At 29.3% G+C, this 15,548-nt stretch overlaps 1 protein-coding gene across 2 annotated transcripts in view; it reads right to left on the reverse strand.

Annotated features, from left to right (window-relative positions):
- Positions 1-14,903, reverse strand: part of LOC142333430 (uncharacterized) — a 38,392-nt gene extending 23,489 nt beyond the window's left edge. Inside the window, exons 1-6 of one of the 2 annotated variants that reach the window (XM_075380506.1) lie at positions 14,605-14,903; positions 13,965-14,042; positions 9,706-9,821; positions 5,092-5,224; positions 4,417-4,521; positions 2,458-2,610 (exon numbers count right to left, since the gene is read on the reverse strand). In XM_075380506.1, coding sequence (XP_075236621.1) covers positions 2,458-2,610; positions 4,417-4,521; positions 5,092-5,224; positions 9,706-9,775 — 461 coding nt within the window. In that variant the 5' untranslated portion in view covers positions 9,776-9,821; positions 13,965-14,042; positions 14,605-14,903. Of the gene's footprint in view, positions 1-2,457; positions 2,611-4,416; positions 4,522-5,091; positions 5,225-9,705; positions 9,822-13,964; positions 14,043-14,560 lie in introns of both variants that reach the window. The other variant, XM_075380516.1, reaches the window with a different exon arrangement.
- Positions 14,904-15,548: the final 645 nt, after the last annotated feature.

Here is a 15,548-nt window from a genome sequence, read left to right on the forward strand (position 1 = left end):
TGTTATTATATCATTGTAAGTTACTGTTTTATACAAGTTAATATTCTACATATAGTTTTCTTCAATAGAAATATATTTTCTCCATTGGATAGCTTGTCCGATCCGCTTATCAAAAAAACAAGATGACTGCCCCAACAACAAATTGTGCATATAATGCTGCTTACTGTGGCATCATCTTTGAGTATTTCCGCTCCTAAGGCTTCTACCAGCAAACCAAACATGTGAAAATCACACGGTGACAAATTTGGACAGTACGATGGGTCGTTCCGAGACATGTCCATTGAATTTTAGAGAGCTTAACGCAAATCTACGCTGCTGCATGCAGCCATGCGTTGTCGTGGTGAAGGACATTGTGAATCAGGTTGCCAGCATTGTTTTTGCAGTAAGCAACCTTGATGACGTCCAAAAATTGGCAGCAGTATGTATGTATTGCATCAGCAATACACCAAAACAAAGTTGCCAGAAATTTTCAGCTAAGTGTTTCTTGGCTTTGACTGGTGTCCCCTCTCCACTTTTCCACCACTACATACTTATTCTCTTGCTTTCTGGGGTGTAGTGCTGGTCCCAAGTTTCATCGTAGGTCACAATGTGGTCCAAAAATCTTCTTCTTCAAAGGGATTCAGAAGCTGGTGACAAATGTCTTTCTGGACACTACTCTTGTCTCAGTGAGAAGATGTGGAACCCACCTCACTGACACGTTGCTGTATTCAAGATTGTTTGATAACATTGTTTGCATTCTTCCAATAATTATGCCCACCTCTATGCAATTTCAGCAATGGTTATACAGCGATCACCTTCCAAAAGGTTATGAATGGCCTCAATGTTTATCATTGATGCTGATCTGTGGACATTTGTTACTTCCACTCATGCATCACCACGGCTCCTTCAAAATTTTTTGGCCCAATCAAACACTTAGTTTTTGACAGGGTAGTATCTCCAAACTGTGCCAGAAGAGTCAAATGTTTAGAGAATCTGACATTTTTGTTGGCAAGAAATCGGCTAATTCGTTACACAATGGATGATGGTACCTCCTGCTCAGACATTCTATTACTGATATGAAAACATTATCTATGGGCAGCTGGCCAGTTGCTACTCTCCACACATATCCAACTAACTACTCACCCCCCCCACATTTACTACTCTTCCTCAATCCAAGCAGCAAAATTATGGTTTATATTTGAATGACTCGTATGCTGATGACACAATGCCTCTTAGTGTTATTAATAGTGGTACATTTCTGTTGGGTAATCAATTATCTTGATGACTGGGGTTTGAAGTAATTGTTTACTTCTAAAAATAAAACCAAAATCATGCATTTCACAGACTCTAATAATGTTAACAAAATTTTAAGTACTTTTACAAAACAAGGTGGATTTTCATAAATTTGTAGGTGTTTTCATGTATAAAAATTCAAGCTGGAAACTCATATTCAGTACATGAATTAAAAAAGATTTTTTAAGATTAGGCATAAATTTTAATTAGATGAGCATTATTGTAATGTTTTCTCTGTTTTTGACGCTGTACCTGTCTTCTTAACCTAGATCAGAATATAAATGCAATGTACAATCAAAAAATAAATAAAAGTACAAAGGGAAAACAACATATACTTAACCTATATTTACACAGTAAACATTTATATATTATTATTATTGAAAATATGGTCAGTTAACATAGACTCGCTTTACAGTACGTAAAATTACAAGTATTTATAGAATTACACAGAATTATAGCTCCTGAACAGTTGAATTTAGGATAAAATACCAAATAATACAAGTCTTAAAATCAGCTTTCATTCAAAAAACTGTTGGAAAAAAATAGAGGTTGCTATTTAGAAAAGTGATAGGTAACAGAGAAAAATAAACAATACTTATGAGAAAATAACTAAAATTCCGTATTTAAAGTATTTTTGTAACTTAGTTTTAGTGATTTTAGTGGTGCTACAATTAAAACATTCAGTAAATGTGTAATATCTGAAATCCTCTTTTTGAACACTTTAGTTTGACACAAAACTTAAGTTTCAAACAATTTTGTTAGTCATTTACGGAAAAATGGTGAAGTTTATCTGTCATTCTGCTTTCTTTGAAGTCATCATGTACAATGTGTCATTTGTATGATTAAGATAAATTATTTAATAGATAAATGAAAGCCAAAGCAGTCATTCAGGAGTTCTAAATCATTTAAAAGTAAACGACTGAAATACTGTACAGCCATCAGTCTCTTAAACAATTACAAGATGTTACTTAAATTTTATTTTACCAAGAAATAACCAGTGTAATGTATATGTAACAGAACATTGAGACATTTGAAAAATATGATCAATATCTCAATATTTAAATATAATTGTTTAATACTATATTAAGATTCAAATAATTTTTATTTAATAAAAAAATTATGATAAATTAACTACAATAAAATAATTTAATGATTCAAATATAATACCCCTAAAAATTTAAATACCTAATATCTTTGTATGGCCTGTGCTGATTATCACAAATAGCTTCGTTTAATTTCAGTAAAATATCCATGCCTTCTGTAATTTCAGCAAATATACAATGTTCATCTAAAGACTGCAATTCACTGCCAAGTGTTAAAAAGAACTGAGATCCAAGCCTACAAACAGAACATAAATGCAATAATTAACAATTTTTTTCTATGAAGAAATCTAAATTCAGCACCTTTATATACAACACATATCCATACAAAAAATACCTACTTATTCATTTAATATGTTTTATCTACAGTTTATTTTTTAAAATGTGATTTTAATAGAGAAAAAAATGAATGCGTAAAATAATGAAAAACTCACTAAAAACAGTATTGCTGTATTTTGACCTAACTGCCGAACTGGCAGTTAGAATAATTTAAAGTAACAGGCAATACCAAGGTGAATTGAAAAAAAAACAAACAGGAAAAGTAAGAGTCTACAGTAGCATCTCCACACTTGTTGTTCAAACAACTTTGCTTGTAAACCAGCCCAATTTATTTTATGAAACTAAAAACAGCATAAACTTTTAGATATAGTAATTTATATATATATACACGTACAAAGAGTAATTTTTCTTTGTTAAATAGTAGAAGTGGCTGTTATATCTTGTTACATGATTTTTTGTTCTTCATTTTTGTAATGTTTTTGTTTCTATTCAATTTTTAACAATAATTCCTTTCTCCACCAATCTTTGTACCTTTTTTAACTTCCTATAACATATTTGATACATCTGATTGGGTGGTTAGTCACTGACAATCTCTTTTCATTCCCTTTTTTGATTTACTGGTGGAAACATCTTGTTCAGTCCTTGCAAGAGAATAAGTAGTTCAAATAACTTAAAGATGATTATCTTTAATGTATTTGTATAAAAATGTTGATATCCCTAAATGTTCAGAAGCTAAATTTTTTTAAAAAGTCAAATTTAATAGCATTTCAATAAAAGCTGTAAACAATGGACAATAGAAAATGATAATAATCTCTTTATAAAAAATGCTTTGGTGGTAACATTAATGTCAACTGGAAAAAGGTTAAAAAAAATCACAGTCAGGAATCTAATGTAGCAACAAGTCTACTCCGGTTATAATTTTTGTCCTAAAAATGAAGATTCTTTCAAACGCACAACAAATTAGAATTTTTAAATTTATGATAAATCAAACCTTTTTTCTGTCCAAGCAAAAGCATTTAATTAATTTGTAATAACATATGGTTGAGCAATTAATAATATAAAAGGGCATAAATTCTCTTTATATGAAGAATTTTTGAATTATCAGAATTTTTATTTTTTGTTTAAACATTTTATAAATTCAGACTAACAATTTAAGAATGAGAAACTACACTCATCAGGAGATAACCTTAGTGGCTTGACTAAAAACATAAGCGCAAAAGAAAAATTTTTTAAATACATACTTTATGAAGTTTTTTATTTAATTCTCAAAATTGTATGCATGTACAGCTTGAGGTGCCTGAAAGGTTTTATTTTTTGTCTCCTGTACAACAATGAACTTTGTAATGTAATTCGTAATACAATAAATATGTATAATTCTGTCAAAGATATTAATATACGAATACATTAAACATTTTGTAAATGAACATCTTAGCATCTTTAGAAAAATGTGTTTTCAACAAACTAACATTATTACATAAAATGCAAAGATACATTAAATCAAAAATCCGTAAGTTTTGGATGAATGTACTTTCTTTCAAAAGATTCAATCCTGATTAACATGATATCCCCCACCACCAGATCAAGTAATCAAACATACATAGTAATATTTGGGGAAGGTAAAAGGGTAATTTCTATAAAGATAACATTTTTGTAAAATACTTCATAAGAAATAAACCAAGTGCAGAAGTAAGCTCCTTCCACTAGACTTAAAAAAAAATTATTTCACTTAAAATCCATTGATTGTAGTATCAACTACTTAACTTACATATTATTTCCACAGTTGACCATTGAGAGAAGACCCGGTTTTGAATGTTTCAGTTTAGGCAGTTTTTCTGCTTCATAATACCGAGCTTTTTCACCATATATTATTCTGAAAAAAAAAAAAATTATGACCACATAATTTATCAAGTGAACACTTGTGTAATTTTATTCACTATCAGAATTAACACATCAGGGTCAATCCATTTGAAGTGATCCAAGGGTGGTTGCTTGACCAATTCAAAAAAAATTTTAACTTACCCACTTGTTTCCTACATGTCTCAGGACCTTAAAACTATCTTTTTTTAAAATCTTTTATTTAAGTTTACCTGTGGCGCCCTATGGGCCTGTAATAGACAGTTATTTGTACAATGATTATGGACCCATGTTTGAACAAGTTTATAAACTATAATTTCAACTTGTCAATACTTTTAGTGATGCCAGAACAGAGACATATTTGCTTTATACATTTTCTACAAAAAAATTCTGTGTGGCTATGAAGTGAGCAGTAATGCTCATGGCTCTCTACATAACTTCCAGCTTATCAAATGTTGCCTGCTGCTTGTACGCGAGTTGCAATGCTAGACTTTTAAGCAGCAAATTTTGCAACTTAGTTCAGTAATTCTTGAAATTCCCCTGGACAAACACACAAATTTTAGGTACTGATAAAATATGTTCTTACCCAAATATTGACTCTCCACCTGTTCCAGAGCCAGTTGGATCACCAGTTTGAGCTAAAAAATTTGCTTGAATGGAGTGAAATAAGCAGAAGTTGTAATATTTTATTTTGCAAAGTTTGAGGAAGTTTTTGCATGCTGAAACAAAAAAAAATTATTATTCCAGTAATAAAAAAAATAACAATTAAACTTAATTAAGTGCTAATTTACAATCAATTTATTGTTAATAAGTAAACTTGATAAGTTACTTCATTTTTTTTATTATTAGCCTATTCAGATACTTTTCTTATTTATTTACTATGAACTATGTAAAAAATAATTTTTTGATAACTGAAACACGATTTGTAAAACCATTTTATCTGTAGAACTATATGACTTAAAACTGTCACAATTTTCAGCAGAAGAATGGGTTGAATGGTATTTAAATAACTGTTAACTGTACCCTTACTACAGAATAAGTAAAATTTAACTTCTTCACTGAAGTAACTAAGGAAATAAATTGTACCAAGAAGATTATTTCTTATTCTTCACCACGTGAAGGATAAATAAAATTAATAAGTAAAACAGAACAAATTCTACGACTTTAAAATGGGATTGTAAATCTTATTTTGAAATATTTTTCTATTTTTTAACTACTGAAGGTCATATTACAACTACCCAAATATTGAGTTTGTAAATCAGATATATAGCAGATGAGAATTAAAACCATTTATTTATAGCAGAGTAAGGAATAAGCAAGATAAATTCTGTGCTATTATTTTACTGGTAACTATCTTCGGATATAATAGGTAATAAAAATGATTATGATTTACTTCTAAATGTTTTAATTTTTTGGTTATTTTAGTGCTATTTTCAATACCAAAGGTTAAATTTAAATTTTTTTAAACTGGATAGAGACCTGAAGCTGGGACTCCATGAGCTATACTTTACTGTTTGTACCTGCTGTAATTTATGGTAAGAAAATAGGCATATCATTATTAAATAAAAGTGGCTTCACACACAGTATATTGCAGTAACAATAAGAGTCACTGCACAACTCATACTGTCACTGAATAGAACATATTCTATTTTTCTTGTGACAGTTTGTTGTAGAAAGTTACCACTCCATGCACTGAAAGTTACTGATGCTGCACTTTCACATACTAGTCTAATTTTCTAAAGAATTTGATTATTTTTCTATTTAATTACTTAGATGTGCAATACAATTTTTTTTTTGGTCTAGGCATGTTTTTTTTTTTTTAACCTTCGAGTCCGCAGTTAAGCATTACTGCAGAGGATGAGATGAATGATTTGTAGCGTGTGTGCAAAATGCCATGCCTGACCGGGATTCGAACGTGGGCTCTCCGGGTAAAAGGCCGAGAAGCTACTTCTCGTGCCACGGAGGCCGGCGGCCTAGCCATATTTTTAGGCAATTAAGTGTATGTTAAATATTTTTTTATAGACTACAATTATTAAATAATTAAATTAAAACAATTACTATTACTAATTAATTAATTTTTATACACCGACCTATACAATAGCACAACAAACACTGTCTACAAAATGTGGAGGTTGATATATTACTGCTTGTGGAGCCAAGCATCTCAGTATCCTAACAGCAAATTACCACTAGTAAAAATACTATGCATGGAGCCACCTCTTTTTAGCAGCCAAATCTAGCCATAATGGGTCACTTGTACATGTTATAATTAAGCTCACAGAGCTTCTACCAAAGAGATTTTACAGCAAGTTGCATTTAATAATAATTATTTTTACAATTCACTGAAGATTGATTAGCTAAGTTTGTTTTTGAATTTTAAAAACAGATAGAATTTGGAAGCTTATTTTTTTTTAATAGATTACAGTATTTTTTAATCCTGCATTAATTGTAAAAATAAAATCAATTTTTTGTTTTTTTAAAGCCTAAATAATAATAACTTTTATTATTTAAAAATGAATTAGTTTTATTTATATAATAATCATTTGCCACAGTTAGTGGTACGTTTCAATATATTTTAGGTAGATTTTATAAGAAAGCTATCTATTGCAATGGGTACAGTGATTCAACTTTTGGAAAATTTTGACAAAATTTTGCATTTCACACCCTCAGACCCCAAAACCACTGTCAGCTCAAAAGTTTAAATATACATTTCACTTTCTTGTGGACATGATAACTGTTGTAGTTTTGCACTGACCACTTTCAAATTGGACCATGGGGGTGGAAATTGGATGGCTCTTTAAAAAAAAAAACAAAATATCGCTATTAACTTTCTTATTAAGTAAAATATTGAATTTGTTTAAAATTTCTGCTATTCTACGGATAAGGGCCTAAAATTTATCTAAGTAAGCTTTTCTGATATCACCAACCACTGACCCAGGAGGTGGAAAAAATGGGGTTTTGAGACAAAAACAATTATACCTCCCTTAATAGGCACAGTATCGAATCGGTTTAAAGTGGTAGTCAGTCCTCTAAAAATACCTAAAACTTTTGTCTGAAACATTTTTGATATGACATACCCTTACGGTCACCAAAATGTTGCTGGAATTGTAGGTTGGGCCTTGTTGTATGCTAAACATGTGAAACTTTTTTCACATGTAAACAATTTTCATATTGAGTAAAACTGAAGTTTTTCTTAACTTTAAGATGGAAATTTTTTTATTCTCTACTTAGCACTGGTGAAATCTACCTCTGTATTCCGGCATGCTGAAAGGGATTTTTTTATTGTTATTGGAACAATCTTTTGTTTTCTCAAATTTTGTTTATTTAATGTAACAACACTTTGTTATTTGTCAATATCTGACCTGTAATGTTAAACTAATGGAAGTTAATATAAAATATTTAATCGATAGTAGCTATACTATACATATAATTTTAATATTTTTAATTACTATTTAAAAAAAAATAAGTTTTGTTAAAGCAAAAATCGCTGTGAAAGTACTTAACAAAGATATAAATAAAAGCCATAAGTGATAAAAAATTCAATTTTGAAAAAATAATTCTAATCTGCTGCTACGATGCGATTTGCTTTATTATTTAATAACAAGAGTAGTAGGTTTAATTTAAATATACCTAATTTAATTTAAACTGAAAATCTACTATAAAGGATTAACATCCATACTTGATTCCAAACCTAAAATAACCCTAATGGTTAAATTTAACTTCATAAAAATATTCATTCTCATAAAGCTCAATTTCATAAATGTTTTTGTAACAGATTTCCAAATTGCTACTGTGCCCGGTCCTGAGTTGGAGCAAAAAAAAAACAGGGTTTTTAGGTACATCTTCAGTTTTATTTTTTCTACTAGGGGCAATTTTTAACTGATTTTGTTGAAACTTGGTAGGATGATGTGTACACCAAGTAGAAATTGAACTCTATTGATTTTCAAGCAAATCGGTTCAGAGGAACTGGAATTAGAGGCAGAAAACTGGGTTTTTGGGTACTTAAGATTAACTAAAACTGGAATTCACCCTTCTGAGCAGTTTTCTGTTCAATCATCATATGATGATTGCTAAATCTGTAATACATAATAATAATAATATAAAAAAATAATTATTTAAGTAATTTATTGTTCTATTTAATATCGCAAGCTTTTATAACAATTAATTATTATTCATATTTCAACCTTTTCTTATTTTAAAATAAAAACAATATATAATTTCTTTTTATATATAAAACACACTTTTTTAATATACACTGAATGAATTATATAATTCACAAGACTTATCTGCAATTTAATATCATTCAAATTTCATAATAATAAAAAAAAAAATTTGCACACTTTAAAACAAACAATGCTGATCAACACGTGAATAAAGATAACCATGCTCTTTCACCTAGGTTCTACTGCATGCAGTCAACTAAATACTGCACAGAGTTAAAAAAAAAAATTAAGCAAATTTTACAGTATGCACACACAATGGGTAAAGTAAAAGGAATTATGCAAATTAATACACCAAAAAGATAAATATACATGTAATTATTTTTATGAACAATAGGGCAGCATTTCTGATTATTGCTCATAAACTTCAAAAATTATGTAAAACTTTAATTTTTCTCAGGACTCTGATTGAACTGTTTCATTTAGGTACTTCCATAGCCACAGAATGCTAATGACAGATGTTTCTTTAGGAATCTGCACCTATTCTTGTTCAGTGCTGTTTAATTCTGGAAGGAAAAATTTGTTGTAACAGCAAATACTTAGCTAGTGATAAAAGATCATTGATCAATAACTTGCTACTCCTAACTGGGTAAAATTGTACCAACCTCCCAAGGGATTGTGAGCAGAATGGCTACCCATTACCTGGAGGAGCTTTGAGCTTTTCTTTGGATGAGGTGTTATAACATAGTTCCTCTGAGGGTTATTTATCATCATCATTTTCCCTTACTCTTGACATCTTCTCCCATATTTAGTTCTACGGGGATAAGTCTGAGCCTGCTAAGACCATGCTGAGGATGCTGGGTCGTATAAAGTTAATACTTTTTTTGTTAGATCAGTTTTATAGCGGGCTGCACTTTTATCTACTGGTTGCCAAATAAGATTGTTTAATTAATTAACAAATATAAATTAATATTCTTTATCCCTTTTAAAATATAAATACATTAGTATTTTTTTATACAACTATACTGATAAGTACTTACTCTGTGGTCTTTCTTCTGTGAATAAATCCACTGTGAAATCTCCCAAAGTAGTTTCAATTACCACTGCCATGTTTTTTTTGCAGATTATAACAAATCAACTCAAACCATAATTACATCTGAAAAGGAACATATTAAATATAACTTAAACATTACAATAATAAAAAAAAAACACAAAAAATAATTTAATTAAAATAAAATAAACTTTTAAATAAAAACAGCAATTAAGAGGAAGTTAAGGGTTAAAATTTTTTAAACTGAATGAAATTGAATATATTACACATCATATTACTTTAGACTGAATTTAATTAATTTGATTAATTCATTAATCTAACAAATTGACATTTTCAGGAGTTCATCATTCTCATAAAAAAAAAAATAATAATAAAAAGATAAGTAGCTATTTTTATTCTATCATCATTACTAATAAAAATATTAAACAATTGATAGAATTAACAGGCCAATACGATGGTTAATTTACACATGAAAAATCAAATAATAAAATATGTTAAAATAAAATAAGAATGAAATTGTTTTCATAGATTTTAAAATTTATCTATTCAATATTGATCAAATAAACTATCGTATAGTTGAATGCACTAATAGCTTCTTCACAGATGAAAAAAATATAAACTGAATTTAAAAAAAAAACCAATTTTTATACAAAATGGTTTTCTAAAAATTACCAATTACAATTTATACAAACTACCAAACTATTTTCATATATGACATCAAAGTTCTGTTTTGAAAACAGCAAAAATAAAGCTTTATTTTTCACCTGATTCAATTTTTTGTGATAATTTCAATAGTTTTTAAGATAGTGAAAAAAAAGGAGAGAATGGAATTACAATAATATCAACATATATGCTACAGCAGAACAGAAGGCAAAAACCAAATTGCTTTCTATAATTGGAAATAAAGGAAAAATCACTGTTAACATTCTGTGCAAAATTTCTAGTATAGGAAAAGACTGAAAACAATCTCTCAATGTGTACAATGCATTGTCACAATAAAAAGAAAACAGCATAAATTATATGAGGTACAAGTGGCACAATTCAATTACTTTCTCTGAAAGTGATGGTTTATTGGAATTGCTATGGTGAATAGAGTAAAGGTGTCACTTTTAGGAGCAAATATCAATTATGTTTTGCTGGGCTCGGCATGCTGATATACAATAGAATAGTCAGTTTAATGAAGGTAACAAAAAATCATTTTACCATCCACTTTCCCTAGTAATCTTCACAAAGGACGTTTATTATTCTTAGGATTTTTAGGAGTGACTGGTAGCTAATGTCAAGCTGCCTAAAACTGTTGGGTTATAGTGTCCAGCATAATTTATTATCTTAGCATACAAACTGAAAGAATATGCTGAACTTAGGAGTCACCTGCAAGTTATAATCAAAAAATAATAATTATTAATAAAATCTACAACATATTTTCAATGTTTAACTAAAAAGAAAAACAAGTTAAGTGCAATGACTATCATCTGGGAAGTTAGAAAAAAGATTTTGAAAAGTAGTAATCATGGCATCAGAGCTTTCATCCAGTCCATAGCAGTAATTAAGGACAGACCTTATTGTAAACAAGCCCTATAAACCCTATAGGGTTTATTATTATAAACCCTATTAAAAACAGTTATAATAGTGAGTTTTGCAAATATAGTCAATTCTGGATAATTAGGGCAGCCAGTTTTTTGGGACAGTTCTTTAAAGAACAAAAACAAAACAAGACTTTACACTAATAAGTACTTCATTTATTTGGTCATAATGCTGCTTATTCAGGTCAACATCTGATGTATATTTTTTATTAAAAACGAACACAGACCAGCAGAGAACAACAAACTTTGTTATTCTGAAAATTATGTGGCTAGATAATGGTGCAGGATAGAGGCAGTACACATTCCGACAGATAAACTATAGTAATGATGCTTCAGTTCATTAATCATAACAAAAAATAAACATATTCAATCAAACATTAAATCATAATAGCAAACATAACTATCATAACAAAGGAGGAATTTGGCACTGCACATGACATCACCTGCGATATAATCAATGTTTAACCATTGTAAATTATAGTTTATACTAATTTTGGGGGTTATACTCGCTGAAAGCACTAGCTCCTTTGCAATTTATGGTTAGTTGTCACTTGTCTTTTGTATCATGTAATTGAACGTTCATATTTCCATGCTTGTCTAGTTTTTTTTAATTCATGAATGTGAATAACTAAATTTCACCAATAAACGGTGTACCGTTAACACAATTGTTTGTTACTGTCCAGTTGTTTTGTTATCTGCAGTCATAGTTTTTATTTCCAGTTGTTTCACACATTTTGTTGACATTTTTATGAGTAAACCTACAATTCATTATGCATAAGCCTGTATCAACTTCTTTAAACTATGTAAATTTTTGTTCTTACAATACAATGAGCCTCATCCAACCACTGAACATGGGAATTATAAACTCTATTTACTCACCAATAAGTTGCTGAGCCACATTTTTCTAGAAATAGAAGAAAATTTACTGAATTTGGGCTCTATAGAGAGATGTGAAAGAGTCAACTTGTTGCAAGTAATTAAATTTGTAACTGACAGCTGGGGAGAAGAAATTAAACAACAATAAAAAATTGTTTTCCCCATTGTGGATTTTCTAACCTAGAAGAAGGACCAAAAATATGCAGGTATACAATGGTAAGATATCACTGTAGCAAGTTGAAAATTATCAAGAATTCATACAGATTGATGAAAATATTGAATGTGTACAAAACGAGGAATGTGACATTGGTATTGCAGAAAAACTCCAGCCCACATGCAGCAAAAGAGATGAAACCAGTGATGATGAATATAAACCAGAAATACAAGTTACGATTCAAGAAGCAAAAAATTTTATTGTCAGACTTCAAAAGCTTTTTACATAGGAAGGTAGTGAAGACAGTCCTCTATTGAAGAAAATCTGTGAAAATTTCATTGACCATTTGTCATTAAAATGAAAATCGCAGTGCAGGTTGGATGATTTTTTTCCAAAGAAAATAATCAGGTGAGACCTTTATGTTGTGTATGCATGGCTATCTATTCTATTTGAATGTTTAATTTTATTTTGAGATCTGAAGGACTATAAAATAACGATCGGTCACTTCCTTTCAATTCATTTTGTTACAACACACAGCCTACTTAAACAGTACAGTATGTATTTTTAACAACAGGCATTTTGAACTACATTAACCAATTTAGAATTCAGTTTTCACATTAAATTTTTGCGACTGCATTGTACCGTACCTCGTGTGTGTAACAATAGAATTTGCATGTACAATGTGTGTGTACCAAATTTAATGCAATATAATATTCATATATGCTATAATTTATAAATTTGTTTATTGGGGTCATTTAATTGGGCCAAAATGCTCCAGTACCATTGTATTCCAATACAGTGGAATCAACTGTAATAGTTTTTGACAAATTCAGATATATTTAGAGCTAAATCCTGAAAAAATTAAGTCAGTAGTTTTCAGTACTAATTTTTGTAACATATTTTTCTTTACTTCTACAAAAAAATGAGTTATTTGCTACTGTTTGAAGCAGAATTATTATTTGATTAATTGGTAAGCAGAAAACCAAATTATTAAAAGAAAAATTTGTGTAATTTTTATATCAATCAATGAAAAAAAATCACATATTTTAGTTTTAGAATTCAAGTTCAGCAAGAATATTTTTTAATTAAATATTATTAATGGATAAGATTTGTTTTTAAATTAAAAAAAAAAAAAACAAAACACTGAACTAATAAATTTCTAATAATACATCTCACATAATTTAATAAAAATGATCTTCATTACTAAGAAAGATCATGATGATGTGTCACTTTTAAAAGTCTTTTCTGATTCTACAAACATTATGATATTTATCATTTTAATTTGTTTGTTTAGTATGACAAAACAAGGTAATGCTTTCAAAAATATTAAAGACTTACTTTCAAACCTACACAGAAATTGGATTTCCATTATATATTTCTAAGCTCATTCTTCAATGGAGATGCCAGAGTCAATGTTACTAATGACATGTAGGAAATTTTTTTTAAGTATGTAGTAAAATAATACATTTAACTACATAAATCTAATGAATAATGTGAATAAGAGATTGAGTTCTAGTGAATGAATGATAAAGCATAATCAGTAATATGATTATTTTCAAACTATTAATAATTAATAAATTAAACATTAATAATTATCTATGTTATGTTAAGAAAAGTTTGTAGAAACCTCCTTACCATTTTGATTTCTAGGGACCGAATATTCCTATTATAGGTTAAGATTACATCATTAAATACCATAAATGAATTACACCTCTGAAACAAAAACAAAAATTCACATAAAAATCAAAAAATACAACATAAAATATTGTGGAACATGTAACAGTAAATGAAAACCTTAAAAAGGATGTTGAAAGTAATGACAATTTTTTCTAAAACGATTGTCAATCATCAAAATCAACAATTATATACAAATACTATTTGAACTCACGGTATTTATACTAACAAAAATGAATAGCCTAAGCTCATGTACGCACAAAATAAAACGATACACGTTTACTAAATTAAAACTTTTATCAAACAACGAAACCATTTTAAAAAAAAATTGTAATAAAACTAGCACTACTAGTAAAAAGGGGGCATAAATCAACAGATTTTTAATAATAATATACGAAATACTTTTCTGTATTTTCCATTCAGTAAATTGACAACTGTAATTTATAACAATTATTTATAAATAATAAATTTCTAGTTTCTTACGGAACTATACGTTCGAAATTATTTGTCCTACTTACAAAATAGAAATTAACTATTAATAAACATAAAAAAATTACCATTTACAACAAATTTAAAAATAAGATAAAAAACCAACAATTACTTTCTAACGATGACACTCGCACCAAATATAAACAATTGCTTCTTTCGCACGTAATAAACAGCTTCAACATATGGTACAGTTTACGTTTCCATTCGACAACGTTGTACGCAGGTTGGGTGAAACAAACATATGTTATCTGCAAATTTGTCCCACCTGACAGATATTTCGTCCAATGTGGCTACGATAGCCAACTTCGCCAAACGAATAATCTAACATGATTTCTTGAAGTAAAATAATATACTATTATTATTTTTTATTGTTACTCAAAATACATTGTTTAAAAATAAATTTAAAAACTGATAAACCGAACTACACACGCTATACCACTCTTCAGACTTCAAAGGACAATTGTAGTGGTGGGCTAAACGATTCTTTTTCAGGAATCGATTCTTTCGATTCGATTCTCAGAAAGGATTCGTAAGAAAGAATCGTTCGACCGATTCGATTCTTATCCTTGCCGCCACCCAACCACCACCGACCAGTACTGTAAACACTAACGCGGTGATAGTCTCTCTTTCCTTTCTTCACCCACGTTTAGCGGTTCATCTCTCCTCTTTCTCGTGTTCGACTCAACTGATGCATACCTACTAAATGGCTTCAATTCTTCTCTTATTCGACTCCTTAAGAAAGATTGCTATTAATCAAATCGTAAGTGAGAAAGATTTGGTTTCCTATCGCCTATTCAATTAATGGTTGAGATTCATAAACAGAATTTTTTTTCTCCCGCAAACCGATTTTCGATTCTTTCGTTCAGTATAAAGAAACGTAGGAACGACTCGATCACGATTCTTGGGCAAGAAGCCAAACGATTTGCACTTCATTTTTCTGATCTTTTTCTCCTTTCCTCCTATTACAACCAATAATTATGAGTTCTTTTGTCACCTTTTCAAATATCTCCCCCATTAAAACTTTTCTCTATTAATGAAATTACTGAAATCATAAAT

This window comes from Lycorma delicatula, chromosome 1, assembly GCF_047948215.1.
Source record: "Lycorma delicatula isolate Av1 chromosome 1, ASM4794821v1, whole genome shotgun sequence".
NCBI classification, from domain to species: domain Eukaryota; kingdom Metazoa; phylum Arthropoda; class Insecta; order Hemiptera; family Fulgoridae; genus Lycorma; species Lycorma delicatula.